The sequence below is a fragment of the Pimephales promelas genome, chromosome 2, assembly GCF_988280905.1.
Source record: "Pimephales promelas chromosome 2, fPimPro1.hap1.1, whole genome shotgun sequence".
Taxonomy (NCBI): domain Eukaryota; kingdom Metazoa; phylum Chordata; class Actinopteri; order Cypriniformes; family Leuciscidae; genus Pimephales; species Pimephales promelas.
The window spans coordinates 265,903-287,640 of record NC_142770.1 but is presented as its reverse complement, the minus strand read 5'-3'; the positions used below and the strand labels follow the sequence as shown (position 1 = coordinate 287,640).

The window sequence follows — 21,738 nt, the reverse complement described above, 5'->3', positions numbered from 1 at the left end:
TGGGTTAGGGTCACTTGAAGCCGTATGGATCTTGAAAACAGTATTTTGTATATTTTCTGAGAGAGAAATCTAGTCACGGTCTGCATGAGAGTTGAAATAAAACCGGTTTTAATAACTGTGTGACTGCTTGTTTAAAATAGTTTTTTTATTGCAGGAATCCCAGATAGCAAACTGACATTGAATCAACGTGGAAATATGACATCGAAACAACGTTGATCTGACATTGTTTTGCTCATCGAATTAATGTTGAACCAACGTCAGACGCGTCATTCTTTCAAAACTAACGGAAAATCAACTTGAAATCGATGCGTTGTTTCAACGTTATGAAAGCAAACCAATTTTCGATTTTCATTTAGCTTTGAAGAATGCCGCGTCTGACGTTGGTTCAACGTTAATTCGATGAGCAAAATCAACGTTGTTTCAATGTCATGAGAGACGTCGTTTCCACGTTGATTCAATGTCAGTTTGCTGTCTGGGATGCATACAGAAATTTGACAAAATACACATGGACAAATAAAAATGAAACGAAGATAAACAATAATATAAGGATAGAAGAAATACATTAATTCATTAACTAATGAACCTTATTGTAAAGCGTTAATATGATTGTCTGTAAAAAATAAATATATAATTTTTTTTTACATAAAAAGCTTGTCGTATCATCAGCTGTTCATTGCTAAACGGCGAAGAGTGTGTTTGGACCGCTGATGAGAAGCCCCGTGGGATCGCCGTGGTCTTGCTAATGAATTGCCTCTGACTCGTGCGAGTTAATGAGCCTGATGGGAATGGCTAGTCCCTCGAGCATGTGCATCTCTGGTGGAATCTCATGGTGTCCTCTCCTCCGCCGGCAGGACCAGGACTGGGCTGGGTTATATGTGGTGATGAGGTCACCGAGACGTCACCAAGAGAATCTTCATAAATACTGATAAAATCTCGAGCGCTTTGATCACTGGATTGTCCAGTTTTCAGGTGAAACATGGCGGCTCAAGGGAAAGCCTCTGAGCGCACGCCGTCGTCTGTGTTCTACATCGCCATATACGTCCTTCTGGTGATGCTGGGGAACGCCGGGAACGCCACGGTCATCGGAGTGGTCGGAGAAGGGCTTCTCCGGGATACGGGAGCCATCCGAAGCGCAGATGTGATCCTGGTCAACATGGCTTTCTCCAACCTGATGGTGTCGTTGGTGAGAAACACTCTCCTGGTGATGTCCGACATGGGAGTGGAGGTAAGGAAGAGCTACGGGAGGGGGATTGTTGGAAATGTGTGATGTAATGTCAGTTGCTCGGAGTGGACCGGGGTAAGCGCTGGGGCAGGGGTAACCGTGCCTTGCAGGACCTGGGCACTGGGAGATCCCCATTAGTCCAGAAGAGTCTGTCCCAGTCAGGAACAGAAGGACAGACCGTTGGTGTTAAAGCCGAACTGAACCTTCTCTACGATATCCTGATCTGGAAACAAGGAGAGAGCCGAGACTGGTCCAAATGCAATAATGCTGCCGGCTGGCTCTGTCTGGAAGGCTGAAATCTTTGTTTTCCATTTCAACTCTCATCTTTCTAAGGACTCGCTTCGTTATTCAGCCAGAAATGAGGGCTAGTGTTCAGTCGCCTATGCTTGTAGTCTAAACTGGGTGAAGGAGAGCATTGTCTGCTGCTAGTTTGATATTGTTGTGCATTTGATTTATTTTAAAGGGGGCATATTATGAACATCAGACTCTCTCCGTGTGTGTGTGTGCTGTAATCGGGTTCTTCTACCGAGAACAGGTGAACCGTGAAACCCAGTAACTGTGTTCTGGTGAGTCTTTCTCTGAGAGCATGTCTAAGAATAAACCGATCAGATTTTGCTCCTTCTGGCGTATGAAGAGGATCTTATTATAATGTTCCCGGCCCTTAATCTGCACGTTCACACACACCGGCGACACTGGGTTGGGCGAGTGCCGACAGAGCCCAGTTCTAACACACTGGAGAAGATCCAGCTGAGCCTGAAACCATGTCACCGCTGTCTTATAAACACTGTCTCAGGAACTGTGGACACATGATGATAAGATGATCAGTGTGACTCAACAACAACGACACAAACGTCATCTTTCATTGCCATCAGCAATTGTAATCATCAGCCTTGTTCTTTCCTCGCAGGTTTTCCTCAATAGGAACTGGTGTCGCTTCATGATGGGCGTCTGGGTTTGGCTCCGCTCTGCAAATGTTTGGTCGACGTTCTTTCTGAGCGCGTTCCACTTTCAGACGCTGCGTCGACTCGCCCCGGCCGTCACGAACGTGCACGGTCACCCCGGACCCCCCAAATCCCTCATATTCGGCTTGTGCCTGATCTGGAGCCTCAATCTGATCTACTCCATCCCAGCGTTCATCTTCTCCAAGAACGGAGACGAGAACTCCACCGAGGTCAGTCTGTCGATTTATTGGTCAACGGCTTAATTTAATGTGTGTGTTTCCTTTCGGTTAGAGGGAGAGTTCACCCTAAAATGCAAATTAGCCCATGGTTTACTCTCCCTAGACACTCTTCATTCAGACGAATTAAAAAATGCCCTGGCTCTTCCAAGCTTAATAATGGCAGTGAATGGTTTTGAAGTCCAAAAAAGTGCATCTGTCCAACATAAAAGTGCATCTGTCCATCATAAAAGAGCATCTATCATCATAAAAGTGCATCTGTCCATCATAAAAGAGCATCTATCATCATAAAAGTGCATCTGTCCATCATAAAAGAGCATCTATCATCATAAAAGTGCATCTGTCCATCATAAAAGTGCATCTATCCATCATAAAAGTGCATCTATCCATCATAAAAGTGCATCTATCCATCATAAAAGTTTATCTATCATCATAAAAGTGCATCTATCATCATATAAGTTCATCTATCATCATAAAAGTGCATCCATCATAAAAGTTCATCTATCCATCATAAAAGTGCATCTGATCTGTCCATCATAAAAGTGCATCTGTCCATCATAAAAGTGCATCTATCCATCATAAAAGTGCATATATCCATCATAAAAGTGCATCTATCCATCATAAAAGTGCATCTATCCATCATAAAAGTGCATCTATCATCATAAAAGTGCATCTGTCCATCATAAAAGTGCATCTATCCATCATAAAAGTGCATCTATCTATCATAAAAGATGATGGATAGATGCACTTTTATCATTGAAAGATTTATAAAGCTTGGAAGAGCCAGGACATTTTTTTAATTTCTGAAAGAAGAGCGTCATATACACCTGGGATGAGTAAATGGGACCTATGGGAGAGTAAACCATGGGCTAATTTAATTTTTTGGGGAACTATCCCTTTGACCTCCGACCCCTCCTCAGACGCTGATGTTGGTGAGCAGCACCACTCGACCGCTGTTGGGATGCATCTGGGATTTTCCGTCGACCTACAGCGGCCTGGTCTTCGCCACCTCCTCCATGGTGATCCATGAGTCCATCCCCATCTTCCTGATGAGCGTTACTAACCTGGGCTCCTTGTTCACGCTGTACACTCACGGACAAAGAAGAAGAGCTGCCAACAAGAGTCAGGACGCGCCGGTCATCAGCGGGATCCCTGCGGAGCGACGGGCGGCTAAGGTGAGATGATCTTATCCCAACTCTTAGTGTTTATATCTACTGTAATCCTACTGTGGATACAAGTCCTACCTTTATTTTCAACATTTGCTGGAAGATCAGATCACATGTGCACAATATGTCATCAATAGTTGTGGTTTGTTTTCTCGTGAGAGATTTTAAATATCTAATCAAAATAAAGTTAATATTTGTATCGGGACACTAGCATACCCAAGACCTGAACGTTACGAACAAAAAGACCATTTTGGCTTTCGTTGGTTCACTCAAGTGTAAAATTCCAACTGGTTGGTAGGAATGTTGTTCCAGGACCAACAAAAGCAAGGCGGTCCCAGACCCAAGGTTTAATTATACCATGATGATGTCATTTCCTGAACTAATGATCTTCACTGATGGCCACAGCCCTGTGGGAAGCGTAGGTTCACTGTCCCATGGGAGCCGAGAGCAAGTCCGTTCATGTTTTTGTTTCTCCAGAGTAACCGAAGTGTTTCTGCAAGGAAGTGGAGTTAGGGGTTAGCACTGTTTTTAATTCAGTATTACAGAATAATGCTTCTTTATGTGTTTGCTCAGGTGATTTTTGCGCTCAATATCCTCTTTATTTCATCTTGGGGCGGCAGCATCATCTCAGTGAACTACTTCAACTACAACCGCGGACCTTCCACGCAGTTCCTGCTGATCGTGGCTCGCATCACTAACATCACCTTCATCGCGCTGTCGCCCATCGTGCTCGCCGTGGGACACCGCAGACTCCGAGCCTTTATAAAGTCAGTCCTGTCGCGTATCGTCTGACAGACAGCTCTCTATGGACAGGCATCAAACACATATGATCACAAGCATGTGTGTGTCACATTATTTATTTTTAATAAAGTTATATGTACTTACTCAGAAACGAAGACTCTGTGCCATTCAAATTCCATTTCAAAATGACAATTCCTGAGTTTGAATTGAGCGATCAAAGAATTTAAGGAAGGAGAGTTATTTAATGCACTGCATTTCCTTTACATTTATTCATTCAGCACACACTACTTACAAATAACTAGGTAACACTTTACAATACGGTTCATTATTTAACATTAGTTAGGCTAATGTATTAACTAACTATGAGCAATACATTTATTACAGTATTTATTAATCTTTGTTGATGTTAGTTAATAAAAATACACAGCGTTTGTTCATGTTAGTTCACAGTACAGTACAACTTTGATTTTGAAAAATGTATCAGTAAGTGCTAAAATTAATAAATGCTGATTCTTAGCTCATGTTAACTAAGGTAATAAACTAATGTTAACTAAAGAACCGTTGTAAAGTGTTATCAATAAGTTAAAAAACATATCAAATCATATAATAATAAGAGGAATAAGTATTAAAGAAAATACTAAATATGACTAAATAAAAAGGAATTTAATTTGTCCTGAGAGAAAATGTCCTGAGAGGAATCATCCTGATTGAATTTAAGGTTTGTACTGAGTATCTCACAAGATTATTATTCTAGTAGCTCACAAATACATTTTTACTTCTCACATAATTTCTTATTCCGTGTCTGGCAGGGCTTCGGGCGAGTGCAGACAGACACTAGATCACTTCTGTTATACTCTGTGAAGGGTTTCTGTGGGCCGCTTCACTGGTGTAACTGTGTCACCGGAGCGCCGATGTCCGACAGAGAGTATGACTCAAGGTAAACCTGTGTTTCTTTTATTCTTGGATTGTGTATTTATTTAGCAAACAATTGCAACAGACTAAATCATGTTCATGCCATAAAATTGTGATCTTGCAACAGACTCCAGCGCCTTAATTTCTTTTTTACAACTTATCGTTTGAGTTAAACGTGTAACCCAGGATGTTGGGTTCACTGGGCAATCCAGTTATTATGACAGATTAACCCAACATCAGACACATTAACATTCCCCACTAGATTGCTTTGGATTTTTAGCCTAGCATGTTTTAGATAGCTGAATCTTCAAAATGGAGCCAAACAATATGAAGCAGCATACAAGATGGAGGCCTTAAACAGGAACACGTAAGAATCTAGCTCTCCTTGTGTTATTAGTTTCTCTGTCCCTGCGTCAGAGTTGTGTTTGAGTCAAATTGACAGCAGTCTTGAGTTGTGTGTGTGTTAGTAATATCTCTGAAATGTGTGTCTACTGCCACCTAGCGATCGTAAAACAACATCATCACAAGAATGTTTTAACTGATTATTTTTAACCAGATATTGAAGTATAACCTTGATATTAAATAAGAATACCCATGTTTTATTTTATGCTTCATATTGCATCTATTCATTCCACACGTCTGACTGAAAAACTTTTGCGCCTAATTAACATGATGAGAAGAAGAGATTCATTAAACCGTACAAAGATAACACCATCTCGTGTTTACCGTCGTGTTTACCTCGTCACTCTGAATCTGACGTGTATCGGCGGGAGATTCTCAGCACTCTCTGAGGTAAATATAGACCGATCAATTTCTGACTAAACAAATTAAAACGACTGATACAATCTCTATCAAATCAATACCGTTTTGTTAATATTTTACTTTGAACATTTTTGGATCATTGAAGAATCCACCGTCCGTGTTTTCGCGTACAGATTAAAGGGCGCGTGACGTTTTACGAGCCAACTTCACGCGCACGCGCTTTCTGTGGAGCGCTTTCTTCAATTGGGGAGCGCGCATTCTATACTTATGATAATTATAAGATTAAAAATGCGAAATTATTACTTTCAGTGACATAATTTCGATTTAGTACGTCATAATTTTGACTTCATCTCATAGGCCTAAACAATCAATTCAATTCACATTTATTTTAACACTTTTCACAAGACATGTAGTTTCAAAGCCGCTTTACTCCACAACATTAGTTTAGAGTGATCTGTTATCAGAGGTGACTTAAGTACATTTACAAATCACAGTTAGCTAAAATTGTTTAAATTTAAACAGTGTAATTATTTAAGGCAGAAACAATGAGCTCATTGGAGCAATGAATACTTTTTTGTTAACAAATGATAATGACATATAGTAAATTGTAGTATAATTATGACAGTGTCTTTTTATGTCATAATTATGATTTACGAAAGCATGAATTTTTTTTGCTATGTGCGGTGTATATAATGTGATATATTTGAGGTAATACAAATTGGCGAAGTATTTAATGATAGAAGATTGTTGCAATGTTTAATATGAAAATAAATGTGTTTGAAGCGTCTTTCTCTCAGATTCAGATCTCTCTTTGTATGTCTTTCAGGTCAGAGGTCATGGTGTGTCTCTCTCCTGGACGCACAATCACTAACACAGTGGAAAGCCAGATATTGATGTCTTTGGGTGAGGGAATCCCATCTATTCCTGAAAAGAGTTGAAATAAAATGGGAAAGAGTTGAAATAAAATTGAAGACTACTTCTCTGTAGCATATGTGACACACATTTTGTGTCAAGAGGATCCTTTCTAGAAAGTACAAAGAACTAAAGTTGTTAAATCACAGTTTTGGCTTTTCTTGGACCCACTCTGTGGAATTGGCGGGTTTGCTAATGAATTAGGCTGCTAACTAGTGCGAGTTTAATTAGCCTGGTGGGGATAGTTAATCCCTCGAGTGTTAAGATGCAAGTTCAGCTCATGTATCCCAAAACATCTGAATCTCACCTGCCACTCACTGCATCTTCTCCTATGACAGCAGGACCGGGATTCAGCGGATGTTGGGATTTATATGGTAACCATGATCCATAAAAGGGGCTTGCGGTCGGTGGGAGGAGAGGAGGGCGCTGGGATGGAGAAAATACAACATCACTGAGGCTTTCTGAGAGACGCTCCATTTATGACTGGAGTTTGAAGAACATGGCGGCTCAAAGAAAACCCTCAAACCTCAGTCAGCGCATCTCTTCGTCTCCGTTCTACTTCATGCTCTACGTGGTTCTGGTCCTGCTGGGGAACGTTGGGAACACCACGGTCATCGCAGTGGTCGGCCAAAGCCTTCTCCGGGAAACGGGAGTCGTCAGGAGCTCAGATGTGATCCTGGTCAACATGGCTTTCTCCAACCTGATGGTGTCGTTGGTGAGAAACACAGTCGTGATGGTGTCCGATCTGGGACTGGAGGTACGCCGGAGTTCCCTCATGGATGAACGCTTGGTTGAATGTATAACTGTTAATGAATGGATGGATGTTGAGGTTTGGAGATGGGATCTGGGTTCAATCTCTACAGCCAAAATGAGTGTGAACCCAACCTGGTGTCTTTGTGAAGGCTTTGAGCTGTGTAAATGTCAAGCCACCTCTATTTATACAGCGCTTTTTTCAATACAGAGTGTTTCAAAGCTGCTTCACAGAGATGACGAGAAATAATGCAACAAAATTACAAGAGATTGTTTCATTCTGCAGAGTTTAAATGGGTTCAGAACAATCAAAACCAACAAAAATCCCAAATGGACTCTAATCAAGTGTTGTTTATTGAGATTTGCCAGACACCGGTTGCCTTTGAAATGCTGTGTTTGTTGAGGCATGTGTGTTTTGCTATTTTCAGCCCAACGCAGTTTTCATTTTCACGTCCTGCACCACGTTGTTTAAATAGCGAATCATCAGTGGCCCGTGGGCTGCTGGTCTGGGAACGAGTGTGTGTCTGAGGAACTGAAGTGGACTGAGCCGTTGACCCTGGGCTAAAGACATGTGCGCCTATAGACGGGTCCACAACGCTTGTACCATCTGCTTATTACACACACAGCAACACACAAACAAGCCAAATATTACAAATAAAATCTTAAAGATTAATATTGTGAACATAAAGATATGGTGGAATCCGACTTGTCCCGTAGATTGCCTGCTTGCGCTTTAACCTCTCACACACACACAGCTATAACCTCACACACGAGCAGATCCGTTTCTCCGCTTGCAAATTCCTCCATGTAAATTGCGAATCCGACATGTGAGCGCAATTGGCTTTTAAAGAGAATGGGAGATGAGACTCTGATTGGTCACGCCCCCGTCACTCATAGGGACGACCCTTTTAGACGAGCGCCGGGAGCGCCGACCATTTGTCCCGTCGTTAAACTAGCAGAGAAGGATTCGCAGTGCACTTTAGACCACGCGCTTAGACCTTAAATAGGGCCGCTAGTGTTTCCTCCGACAGGACTGGATTTACTGTATTTATTTAATGCTTTGTATCAACTCGTGTGTTTCCTCACAGATCTTCCTCAGTAGAGATATGTGTCACCTCATGATGGGCATCTGGGTTTGGCTCCGCTCTGCAAACGTGTGGTCGACGTTCTTCCTGAGCGCGTTCCACTTCCAGACGCTGCGCCGCGTGGCTCCGCCGGTGATTAGCCTTCACGGGCCCCGCGGGCCCCCCAGACCCCTCGTGCTCGGCTTCGGCCTCATCTGGAGCCTCAACCTGGGCTACGCCATCCCCGCCTTCATGTTCTCCAAGAACGGAGACGAGAACTCCACCGAGGTCAGTCTGGGTCAGAGGCGGACATGTTTCGGGAACAAAATCACTGGTAATCCCGGGAATAGGAAAAAATGTCAGTGGGAGTACGTGAGACCGGGAATCGTAATAACACCCAACTTCATGCACAAATATAAACGTGTTTGCATGGATGAAATTGAATGTGTGTGCATTAAGCTGGCTTTCAGTTCAATAAAATAACATAAAAACGACATTTTGGGTTTTCATTCAACTAAGGTAGGCTTTGTGGATTTATTTTTGTGGGATTGGGATGGTAGAGGTTTGAAAATGCAGTCTGTGTGTGTTTATGATCAGCATTCAGCTTGTGTTTGACCTGGCTTGACCTCTGACCCCTCCTCAGACGCTGATGTTGGTGAGCAGCACCACTCGACCGCTGTTGGGATGCATCTGGGATTTTCCGTCGGCCTACAGCGGCCTGGTCTTCGCCACCTCCTCCATGGTGATCCATGAGTCCATCCCCATCTTCCTGATGAGCGTTACTAACCTGGGCTCCTTGTTCACGCTGTACACTCACGGACACAGTCGCAAGAGTGCGGACGCGCCCGTCGTCACCCGGATCCCAGCGGAGCGGCGTGCTGCTAAGGTGAGGAGCCGGATCTCGCTTTGGGATACAGACTTAAAGTTGGTTGTCTTTAAAGAGACACTAAGCGGGAGTGTGTACGAGTCAGAGAACATCGTAACAATACAGTGTAAAAACATTATACGTTTAAATTTACTTTAATGCAAACATACTAAACATTTGCGCAAACAATTTTTATTATTTTAAAATGTATATTTTACAAAATAATTTTGACACTGAAATCGCAAGAAATTTGAAGCCATGCGTCTAACCTAGTTGTGTACCAAATTTGAAGTTGATATCACAAAAATTTAGCTTCCTAAATCGAAATTATGAGATAAATCAAAGTCTGAATGAGGAGAAGTTAAAATTGTGACGCACCAATTCCTTTTGAGATTAAAAAGTCAAAATTATGGCAATATAAGTGATAGTTAGGACATACAATTGATGATTTTAACATTTTATTTCATAACTAGAACGCAAGTAAAAAAAATTATGAGATAAAAGTTGTAATTATGGCATAAAAAGTCTTATGTCAGAATTATGACAAGAATGTTGCGTAAAAAAAAATAACATCCTAAATATAAATTCTTTGATGAAAAGTTGAAATTGTGACAAAAAACAAACAAAGAAATAAATAAGAGATTAAAAAGTAACAATTATGCCGTTATGGCAATATAGTGAAAATAAAAAAGTCTGAATTTTGACCTTATATCATAAGAATATCATGATATTAAAAGTGTGACATAAAAAGTCTAAATTATGACACACTGAGTTATGAGGTTAAAAAGGCAAATTTATGGCAATATACATACAATTTAACAATTTTGAGGTGCTTTACTAATAAACATTCATGCTTTTTTCTGTCACAAATTAATCAATTCCGTCATAAAGTAGCGCATCCATGGAAACGGGATGTTGTGTGTTTTTAATCTTTCAGATGATGATGATTGTGTGTGTGTGTGTGTGTGTGTGTGTGTGTGTGTTTGCTCAGGTGATCCTGGCGCTCAATATCCTCTTCATCTCGTCGTGGGGAACTAACGTTATCTCGGTGAACTACTTCAACTATAACCGCGGCTCTTCCACTGAGTTCCTGCTGATCGTGGCGCGCTTCGCTAACATGAGCTTCATCGCGCTGTCGCCGGTCGTGCTCGCCGTGGGACACCGCAGGCTGCGGGCGTTCGTGCGCGCGGTGCTGTCGAGCCTCTGTCCGGCCGGATAGCCTCCACACACACGGGTCCGGGACACTGCCACCAACAACAACACAACACTAGCACAACACTAGCACAACACAACACTAGCACGACACTAGCACGACACAACACTAGCACGACACAACACTAGCACAACACTAGCACAACACAACACTAGCACGACACTAGCACGACACAACACTAGCACAACACTAGCACAACATAACACTAGCACAACACGACACTAACACGACACTAGCACTAGCACAACACGACACTAGCACAACACGACACTAGCACAACACAATACTAGCATGAAACTAGCACAACACGACACTAGCACAACACAATACTAGCATGAAACTAGCACTAGCACGACACTAGCACAACATAACACGACACTAACACGACACTAGCACAACATAACACTAGCACAACACGACACTAGCACAACATAACACTAGCACAACACGACACTAGCACAACATAACACTAGCACTAGCACAACACGACACTAGCACAACACGACACTAGCACAACACTAGCACTAGCACAACATAACACTAGCACAACACTAGCACTAGCACAACATAACACTAGCACAACACGACACTAGCACTAGCACAACATAACACTAGCACGACACAACACTAGCACGACACTAGCACAACACTAGCACAACACGACACTAGCAAGACACTAGCACTAGCACAACATAACACTAGCACAACACGACACTAGCACTAGCACAACATAACACTAGCACAACACGACACTAACACTAGCACAACACGACACTAGCACAACCCAGACAGCAAACTGACATTGAATCAACGTGGAAACGACGTCTCTCATGACATTGAAACAACGTTGATTTTGCTCATCGAATTAACGTTGAACCAACGTCAGACGCGGCATTCTTCAAAGCTAAATGAAAATCGAAAATTGGTTTGCTTTCATAACGTTGAAACAATGCGTTGATTTCAAGTTGATTTTCCGTTAGTTTTGAAAGAATGACGCGTCTGACGTTGGTTCAACGTTAATTCGATGAGCAAAACAATGTCAGATCAGCGTTGTTTCGATGTCATATTTCCACGTTGATTCAATGTCAGTTTGCTATCTGGGAACACTAGCATAACACAACACTAGCATGAAACTAGCACTAGCACGACACTAGCACAACATAACACTAGTACGACACAACATAACACTAGCACTGGAGTCGGATCCGAACCCGACGTCCGGATGCACACACACCGCTATCATTAATTGACGGGGACTTCCTTCGCTTTGGGACTTAATGGGAATTTTAAGGAAGTTGTTTTTTTGGGTTTTTTTAGAAGAACTGAAATCAAGTTTCTGTAGGATGATTTATGGAATAAGATATTTCTGTTTAATTTCGTTAATAATGTGAGACTGCAGGTTGTACTGAGTGTGTTCTGTGTCTTGAGTGTGTCTGACTGATTAAACTCACGAATGACGACAGTGAATCGGTCTTATTTCCTCATCTAAGACATGTCTCGTCTGAAGGGAAGTGTGTGTGAAGTCATCCTCAGGGTTGGTAAAGGGAAGTGTGTATTTGGGGTCTCTTGTACGGAGTGTGTTTGTGTCGTGTGAGACGATAACCACACACCACCGACAAGATCATATAAAAGCATCATTTATTAAAACTCGACTGACAGATGTCGAACATGTTCATGTTGCTCGCGTGAAACAGCAGAAATGAGCAAATCTTAAAACAAGATTCGTGTGTCAAAACAATTATTAAAACATTATTAAAGATTCATTCAATATTTAGTTTTATGGTCAATGCGTGAATGCATGAATTACCTTCTCTACAGAATCATTAACAACTCATAAAAGTGGAAATTATGACATAATAAAATTGGGATAATTATTATGAGATGACAAATCTTTTTTAAATGATGAGATTAAAAAGTAAAAGTTATGGCAATATTAGCAATATTAGGACAAAAACATTTTATAAAACGTCAAAATTATGAGATGAAAGTTGAAATGATGGCATAAAGAGTCTGAAGTATAACGAAAAGTCAAAACGATAAGACGGAGTATAAATTATAAGATGAAAAGTTGAAGCTGAGACAAAAATAACAAAATACGAGATTAAAAAGTTACAATTATGGCTATATAAGTGATTATAGGACGTACAAAATCAGAATTTTGACTTCATATTATAACTAGCACTTAAAATTGCATATTTGAAATTATGACAAATCTATAATATAAAATGTATAGTTGAGATTGTGACATGATTAATAAGTCAAAACTTTAGTATTTTGGCAATATTAGTGATCATCAGGACATGCAAAGTAACAGTTTTGACATTTTATATCATAACTAGGGCAGAAAACTCAAAACTGAGATAAAGAATGAAATTATGGCATAAAAAAGCGAAATTGAAAAATGTTACAATTATAACACTATGATTATGAGATGAACAGTTGAAATTGTGACACGATAAAAAAGTCAAAAGTATGGCAATAAATCAGGACATACAATTTATATCATCATAACTATGACTTAAAACGTCCAAATAATGGGATTAAAGCTAGCATAGTAGCGTATGATTTAGCGAAGCATGATTGTTTTCTACCGTGTCTCGACAGCGGATGTCTGAGTCTCCGCGTGTGTGTGAACGTGTCCTGCGTCTGAGTCACTTCTTCTCGCTCTGTGGCGTTTTCCCGCTCGGCTCGTTCGTCTGTCCGCCGTTCTTGCAGCGCTGCTCCGCCTCAGCCCGCCGGACCCGCCGCACGCACCGCTCCAGGATCCGGCCGATCCGCCGGCGTAGCTTCCCGTGTCCCAGCGTCACCACCAGCGGACTGAAGCCCACGAACAGCGAGGCGGAGAAGTGCGCGATGGTTAGCAGCGCCTCCACGTGTTCACCGCCGTTGTGGTTATAGTAGGTGACGGCGGCGACTTGCAGAACCCAGCAGCCCACGAATAACGCCACTAGCGCCATGATCACGTGACCCGCCTTCCGCTCGCTGGACACCTGAGGCTCCACCACGCCGCCGCCGGACACCGCACGGATGTGCTTAGCGAGCGCGTGCAGTGTAGCGAGATTCGTTCCCAGCATTAGAATGAGCGGCAGCACTTCGTTTAGCGCTAGCGATGTGGAGGCGAAAGCATATCCGTGGCGCTCGGTAGGAAAATTCCACACGCAGCCCAGCAGGGGCCGCGTCGTACAGCTAATCACCATTATCTCCACTGTAGCGTTCCCACGCGCGTCTGTGGTGTAGACTAGCGCCGGCAGGGAGAACAGCAGGTTAGCGAGCCACACGGCGGACAGGAGCACAAACACGCGCAGACGCTCGCGCCGGAGACCCTGCGGGCCCATGGACACGTGCTGCCGCCGCAAGGTCGCGCAGTGGAAGCCGCTGAGAGTTAGCGTAGCCCAGCAGCTCACGGCGCGCCACCACACCCACAGTAGCATGAACACGCGGCACCAGCCGGAGCTCAGACGCACATCCAGGCCCAGATCCGACGCGAAGATCGGCACCGTGCGGAAGATCGACGTTAGCAGGTTCGCTAGGCACAGGTTCACCAGGATGGTGTCGGACGGCGGCAGGTGACGAGAGGAGCTTTCCTTCGAGCACAGGAACACCTGAACACACACACACACACACACGTCATAATTTCTACTTTTCATCTCATAAATGACTTAGTATATCATGACTTGACTTGTTATAATTAGTCATGATTATGATTAAGCACAGTCAGAAATGACGTGATCGTAGTTTGATATAGTCGTGAGTCTCACCACAGAGATGACCAGGACGTTCCCTATGATCCCGGAGAGCACGAGCAGGCCGAAGAGGATAGCGTCCACTGTCAGGACCTCAGCCATGTCTCACTCTCGGTCTGTCTCACCCTCGGCCTGTCTCACTCTCGGTCTGTCTCACTCTTGGTCTGTCTCACTCTCGGTCTGTCTTACCTTCGGTCTGTCTCACTCTCGGTCTGTCTCACAGTCTGTCTCACTCTCGGTCTGTCTCACCCTCAGTCTGTCTCACCCTCAGTCTGTCTCACTCTCGGTCTGTCTCACAGTCTGTCTCACTCTCGGTCTGTCTCACCCTCAGTCTGTCTCACCCTCAGTCTGTCTCACTCTCGGTCTGTCTCACTGTCTGTCTCACCCTCAGTCTGACTCACCCTCAGTCTGTCTCACTGTCTGTCTCACTCTCGGTCTGTCTCACCCTCAGTCTGTCTCACCCTCAGTCTGTCTCACTCTCGGTCTGTCTCACTGTCTGTCTCACTGTCTGTCTCACTCTCGGTCTGTCTTACCTTCGGTCTGTCTCACTCTCGGACTGTCTCACAGTCTGTCTCACTCTCGGTCTGTCTCACCCTCAGTCTGTCTCACCCTCAGTCTGTCTCACTCTCGGTCTGTCTCACAGTCTGTCTCACTCTCGGTCTGTCTCACCCTCAGTCTGTCTCACCCTCAGTCTGTCTCACTCTCGGTCTGTCTCACTGTCTGTCTCACCCTCAGTCTGACTCACCCTCAGTCTGTCTCACTGTCTGTCTCACTCTCGGTCTGTCTCACCCTCAGTCTGTCTCACCCTCAGTCTGTCTCACTCTCGGTCTGTCTCACTGTCTGTCTCACTGTCTGTCTCACTCTCGGTCTGTCTTACTGTCTGTCTCACCCTCGGTCTGTCTTACTGTCTGTCTCACCCTCGGTCTGTCTCACAGTCTGTCTCACTCTCGGTCTCACCCTCAGTCTGTCTCACCCTTGGTCTGTCTCACCCTCAGTCTGTCTCACTCTCGGTCTGTCTCACTCTCAGTCTGTCTCACTCTCAGTCTGTCTCACCCTCGGTCTGTCTCACTCTCGGTCTGTCTCACTCTCGGTCTGTCTCACTCTCAGTCTGTCTCACCCTCAGTCTGTCTCACTCTCAGTCTGTCTCACTCTCAGTCTGTCTCACCCTCGGTCTGTCTCACTCTCAGTCTGTCTCACCCTCGGTCTGTCTCACTCTCGGTCTGTCTCACTCTCGGTCTGTCTCACTCTCAGTCTGTCTCACCCTCGGTCTGTCTCACTCTCAGTCTGTCTCACTCTCGGTCTGTCTCACTCTCGGTCTGTCTCACTCTCAGTCTGTCTCACTCTCAGTCTGTCTCACCCTCAGTCTGTCTCACCCTCAGTCTGTCTCACTCTCAGTCTGTCTCACTCTCAGTCTGTCTCACTCTCAGTCTGTCTCACCCTCAGTCTGTCTCACCCTCAGTCTGTCTCACTCTCAGTCTGTCTCACTCTCAGTCTGTCTCACCCTCAGTCTGTCTCACTCTCAGTCTGTCTCACTCTCAGTCTGTCTCACTCTCAGTCTGTCTCACTCTCGGTCTGTCTCACTCTCAGTCTGTGTGTCTCTGTCTGTCTGTCTGTCTCTCTCTCTATCTCTCTCTGTGTGTGTGTGTCCCATCACGCGCGCTCACACCAGCTCTGTATATAAGCGCGCGCACACGCTCTACTGAGTCCGCTGGGATTTTAATCTTTAATCAATTATTAAATGCCTGAGTGACGATAAACTCAGTGTAATGATGTTAAGTGTTCAACGATCAGTGAAAACTGGAGGAGCGAGCGTTCACTTTTATTGACCTTATTGATTCATTTGATGTCTTTACATTTTTATTGGTTTATGGTTGATTTGTATTTTATAGTTGTTTTAGTCTTTAATGCGTCTTACCGCTGACAGTTCTGGCATCGTTCTTTCAATGCTACCAAACGTTCTCTAACGTTAATAGATTTAACGCTTTACAATAAGGGCTAGTTAACATTAGCAATGAACTAACAATGAGCCGTACTGTGGAGTATTGCATTCACTTGAGTTAAAAAAAACTTTTTTCCATGAAAGCTTATCTCTAATTCTGAGATTAACTCGTTAATTCAGAAAAAACAGAGTAGATTTTTGAGTTATTAGTTTTTGTTCATGTTAGTTCACAGTCCATTAATGATAACACAGCCTTTGCTTTTAATAATGTATTAGTAAATGTTGAATTTAATACTAAGATGAATGCTGTAGAGGTATTGTTCATTCTTAGTTCATGTTAACTTATGAACATTATTGTAGAGTGTTACAGGTTTTTTCCATTAGTAGGCTACAAAAACATTATTAATGGAGTTTTTCCACTGAAATGTTTTAGTTGAATGTTCGTTTAATATTTGTTATAGCCTAAAGTAAAATTCCCATGAAGAATTATAAATGAAATTTCCTTAAAGTTCACATAACCAATAAAAAACTTAATAAATGGACGTTTCAAACATTTAGAACTAATGTTTTAATGGAAGTTCCGGTGTGACAACATGCCCCCCTGTGTGTTTCACATCATGTCCCCCATGTTTGTGTCTAACAAAACCAACCCTAATGAGTAAAAGTCTTATTAATTTCTGCTGATGAAGATCATCGGGCACTTATTCTCAGGGGTTTTATTAAACTCTGTGTCTGATTCTGCACGTTCCCATCATTAGAAGAAGCGCTGACTCAATCCTCCTGGTCAGTGTGTGTGTGTGTGTGTGTGTGTGTGTGTGTGTGTGTGTGTGTGTGTGTGTGTGTGTGTGTGTGTGTGTGTGTGTGTGTGTGTGTGTGTGTGTGTGTGTGTGTGTGTGTGTGTGTGTGTGTGTGTGTGTGTGTGTGTGTGTGTTTGGACCGAATCATCTCTTTATGATGATGATGATGACGGTGAAAATTTCACGGCGCGCACGTCATTCTCACGCAGGCTTATTAACCTCGAGAACTTCTCCTTTTACCACGAATGCTTGTTTCTGCCACGGAATAAAACAGTTTAGAAGATAATTGCGACCTTTTATCTCACAATTCGTACTGTTTTTCTATTAAAATGCGATTTATATCACGCAATTCTGGCTTAATAACTCGCAATTGTGAAGAAAAAAATACATTTTTTGCAATTATTTTTTAAAAATCATTCCATGGCGAAAACAAGCTTCCATATTTTAAATTATGCTCTTAATGTATGGTGACGATTCAACATTTTGACAAGTATTACTGCTGATGAACACTAGATGGCGTCAAATACACATACTCAAACTGTGCTCGTGAGGTTTTCTCACACAGAAGTACAGAATCTTTCTGATATTTATTCACAACCAGACACGTGTGGGTTTATTTTATTTTTATGAACACGTGATGGCCCACCTGTTGAAGACTATCATATTTTCACGTATTTTCAGTAAAACAATGAAATGCAAAATTCATGGAACACACAACAAATCAAACCATCAGTTGTTTATTTGCTTTAAAAACCTGAAATAACCCTTCATGTAAAAAACAACAACATTAGAGCAGATTCATTAAACATTCTTACATTGATTTTTCAGTAGAAAATATTTCCTAACACGTTTTATAAATTATATTAATATAGAGCATATTTCTAAAATTATAAGTATTTTTTAAATGTTGATGATTTTTTATTATTAACAAGACAGACCAATGACAGAAGTATAAAGGGGCCTACAAAGGGGAGAAAAGAAAAAAAACCCAACAAAAACAGAGGGAAAAGACAGCAAACATAGATGTATGTAATACTGAATATATGATATCTCAGTGTATTATTGATTGTATTTTCGATAAATATAATCGGAAATCGTCTGGTTTCTGACAGGTAAAGTGAGAATGAACGAAAGAGGAAGTATGCTAATTACCACAGTGATTATCCGCGCGAGCGCGCGTACAGACACATGCGCGCTCTCGTCCGGCGGCTGCAGCGGAAGGTTTTCTCTGAGGTAATCTTTAAATCTCCATCTTTATTTACAACAAATCCTTATCGGTCTTCTTAATAATAATGTTAATCGATGTTGTTTTGTTTGTCTTGTATTCAGAGATTCAGCCGTTAGTGTTTTGTTTGTTTTTATAGCGACGCACGAGTCGGTGTGTGGCGGTTAATTCTGTGTTTTTTTTTTTTTCAGGCGCGCGCACCGATGTGATGGCGACCGCACGTCTCCGGTATTCTCCGCATTTGTCCATCGATTGTGAACAAATAAGCTAAATAATTAAGAAATGGCAGGCCATCGGGGATCAGTGTTCCTCCGCTACTCCTTTCCGGTTCTGCTGCTTCTAAGCAGAGCTTTACCGAACCGGACCAGCAGCATCCGTGATGCCCAATACAGTAATAATGACACTAATAAAGACTCCAAGCGGATACCAAAGCTACAGGACAACAGCACTACTGTAAGATGGTGGCGTGCTTTGGGTGAAGTCGGGCCGCTGTGTGCATACCGCACTCTTGAGGAAGGTGACCCGGGGCGTTTGTGTTTCCGGTATACGCGACCGGACTTCCGGTGCACCGGCGCTACCTGTCGACAGGTGAGCTCACCTGACCGGCAGCTAACGGCGAATATCCTGTCCAACGGAAGTGTGTTCGTTCAGTGGACGGCTCAGGCTAGCCCCACTCACGGGCCTGCGGGCGGCTTCCGGCTCAGTTGCTGGTGGAACGGCAGCTACACGCAGTTCGAATGCGCCGGCGTGCATTTAGGCAGCAGCTGCCGCGATTATTTACTCACCGAGCTGCACGCTAACGTGCCGTACCGCCTCTGCGTGCGGCCCTACGCCTTCGACCGGGCCGAAGCCTGCGTGGAGTTCAGCCTCGAGCCCAGTGGGATGCAGGACATCGTTATCGCCATGACAACAGTGGGCGGAGCCATCTGCGTGATGCTGGTCATCATTTGCCTGCTGGTGGCGTACATCACCGAAAACATCATGAACCCGACGGCGCAGCACACGCTCACGGCGCAGCACTCGCACAGATCGCACCTGCACACACACCTGTGAAGAGAAACATCGTTATCGTCATCGCGCAAACACACACCTTACAGCTCAGGATCGGAAACGAAATGCAGAATTCATGTAGAAAGAGACGCAGTTCCACAGAGCTCTACTTACACACAGGCTGTGTTCGGAATGGAGGACTTACCTACTATTGACTGAGTAATGCGCGGTATACACCGCTAACTGTGTACGTTTATTCTTAAATAGTACGCAACAGTACACCGTCCACCCAGCTAACAAATTTATAAGGTCTCAAATAAGGTTGTGGGAACAGTGATCTGCAACGTTTCTAATGTGTTAGAATGTTATTTAAAGGGTTACGATAATGTTACTATAATAACGTTTACTTGTAAAATTCGTTAATATTAAGCAAATATCAAAAATATCACAGCAATGTTAAAAAATGTCATTCTAAGGATGTTTTCTCTCAACGTGATGAGAATGTTCATCGAGTAAAACAACATCATAATGATGTTCCAAGAGCTTTGAAAAAACAAAGCATAGAACGTTGTACTTCAACATGTACGTAACCTTCACCAAACCTTATTTTGCATGTTTTAGTGTAATTTAAAATTTTGCCAGTTCAATCAAATAATGAGTTGAGAAAGAAATTGTAATGTTCACTACTCAAATTGTGAGGTGAAGTCAAACGCAGTGCATTGTGGGGTACAGTACACTTCAGCAAAAGTAGAAATAATGCTGTTTCCGAACATAGCCACACTATACGACAAGCTTTTTTTTCCTGTGTTTATGTGTGTTTTCATCTATAGTCTCGTTTAATAATCGCGTTTACCAAAAAACTGTGCACTCACTGATATTTAGACTGATAGCTGTCTATATTTGTTTTAGAAATGCAACTCAATAAGTGGGTAACTGCATATGATGGCTTTGTGTGCGGTAATTATGAATTTTCAGTGATTGACTGTAGTGGAAGAAAAGCTGTAGTTTTGTACTCTAATGTTCCCAATAATTTACAGTATGCCTTAAATTTACACAACTCTTTAATTCTGAGTTAGTGATGTGAGTTTGTAATGTTCACGAAACAAGGACCCTGACTGGCTGAACAGTCGTTTCAATACTGTGCTTTCTCTCTGTAATACAAAACTTTTGTGTCAATAAATGATGGGTGAATTTAATAAACATTTTTTTTTTTAATTTCTCAGAATAAACAAACTGATATATACAAATTACACGGTCATTATCCACTAGCAAAAGGAAGTTGTGAAAAATGGGTTAGGTTAGTCTATAAACTATGTTAATTTTGGAACAGGTCTCTCACAGTGAGATTCTGGTGTGACGTCTGATTTTATCAAATGTTATGTGAATCATAACTTTTAGAAAAGAAAAGTGATTTTTTTTTATATAAAACTTATTAGCTAAATGTCACTTTCACAAATGTAAATGTTCTAAACGCAATCCTCCTTTTTAAAGATTTACACTTGAAATGAAAATTTGTTTTGATTCTATTAAGTTCTCTAAAAACGTAAGAACACTGGCTGTTAAATGTTATGCCAATGACGATAATTGTTGTTAGTGTTTTTTTCTTTCATTTCTTCAAGTATTTAATAAAAAAAAATACCTTTTTTTGTTTTGGGGGAAAAAAGACATGAAAGGAGCGTTTTCGTATTTTGATGGAGAGAGAGCGACGCGTCATAATCTAAAGCCACGCCCACCGGGAAACAACCCAACCGTCTCCATGGACTTTGCATTGCGAAACTGCTTCCTTGTCATTTTTGACTTATAACAAAAAAACAAAATTATGTCTAAAAGTTGATATGACAAGGTGTACACAAACAAGCTAAAAAGAGAAAAGAAATAAGTTTTCATAAGCTGTCGATAACGAGTTTTTAAGGACACAAAAGTGGAGACAGCTGGATCCTAACAGTGAGGATGCACTAAAAATGCACTACGTGTTCAGTAAACAGTTAATCACTGGTAAGTATCCAAATGTAAGTTTTATCTAGTCTGTAAGCAATCTTGTCGTCGATTTAGTTCTCTCTCAGACACGTTGCGCTCTGTCTAGCTGTATTCGTCAAATAATCAAAAAAAATATTAAATTCTGTCCGTTCACATGCTTTCAAGGCTCAGAAATCCATGTGATATAACCCCATTATAATGAAGTGACATGGGAGTTTTTCCACTTTGTGTGATTGTGTCCTTATAACGCTCTTTTCTGGGGGTCTACAGCTTATATAAACTT

The 21,738-nt window shown here is 42.4% G+C and overlaps 4 protein-coding genes across 4 annotated transcripts; 3 read left to right on the top strand and 1 right to left on the bottom strand.

Annotated features, from left to right (window-relative positions):
- Positions 1-940: 940 nt before the first annotated feature.
- On the top strand, positions 941-4,461 carry LOC120486469 (olfactory receptor class A-like protein 4). Its single transcript, XM_039682528.2, has 4 exons — positions 941-1,225; positions 2,130-2,393; positions 3,320-3,574; positions 4,139-4,461. The coding sequence occupies exons 1-4, from the start codon at positions 977-979 to the stop codon at positions 4,355-4,357; spliced, it is 987 nt and encodes a 328-aa protein (XP_039538462.2). The 5' UTR covers positions 941-976; the 3' UTR covers positions 4,358-4,461.
- A 661-nt stretch (positions 4,462-5,122) lies between these two features.
- On the top strand, positions 5,123-11,254 carry LOC120486468 (olfactory receptor class A-like protein 4). Its single transcript, XM_089133141.1, has 5 exons — positions 5,123-5,243; positions 6,807-7,649; positions 8,731-8,994; positions 9,350-9,592; positions 10,563-11,254. The coding sequence occupies exons 2-5, from the start codon at positions 7,392-7,394 to the stop codon at positions 10,788-10,790; spliced, it is 993 nt and encodes a 330-aa protein (XP_088989267.1). The 5' UTR covers positions 5,123-5,243; positions 6,807-7,391; the 3' UTR covers positions 10,791-11,254.
- A 1,802-nt stretch (positions 11,255-13,056) lies between these two features.
- ora4 (olfactory receptor class A related 4) lies at positions 13,057-14,684 on the bottom strand. Its single transcript, XM_039682879.2, has 2 exons — positions 14,543-14,684; positions 13,057-14,386 (listed from the first exon to the last, which is right to left on the bottom strand). Exons 1-2 carry the CDS (start codon positions 14,627-14,629, stop codon positions 13,436-13,438), a joined length of 1,038 nt encoding a protein of 345 aa, XP_039538813.2. The 5' UTR covers positions 14,630-14,684; the 3' UTR covers positions 13,057-13,435.
- A 3,668-nt stretch (positions 14,685-18,352) lies between these two features.
- On the top strand, positions 18,353-20,940 carry fndc10 (fibronectin type III domain containing 10). Its single transcript, XM_039682538.2, has 2 exons — positions 18,353-18,496; positions 18,680-20,940. Exon 2 carries the CDS (start codon positions 18,771-18,773, stop codon positions 19,539-19,541), a length of 771 nt encoding a protein of 256 aa, XP_039538472.2. The 5' UTR covers positions 18,353-18,496; positions 18,680-18,770; the 3' UTR covers positions 19,542-20,940.
- The last annotated feature ends 798 nt before the right edge of the window (positions 20,941-21,738 follow it).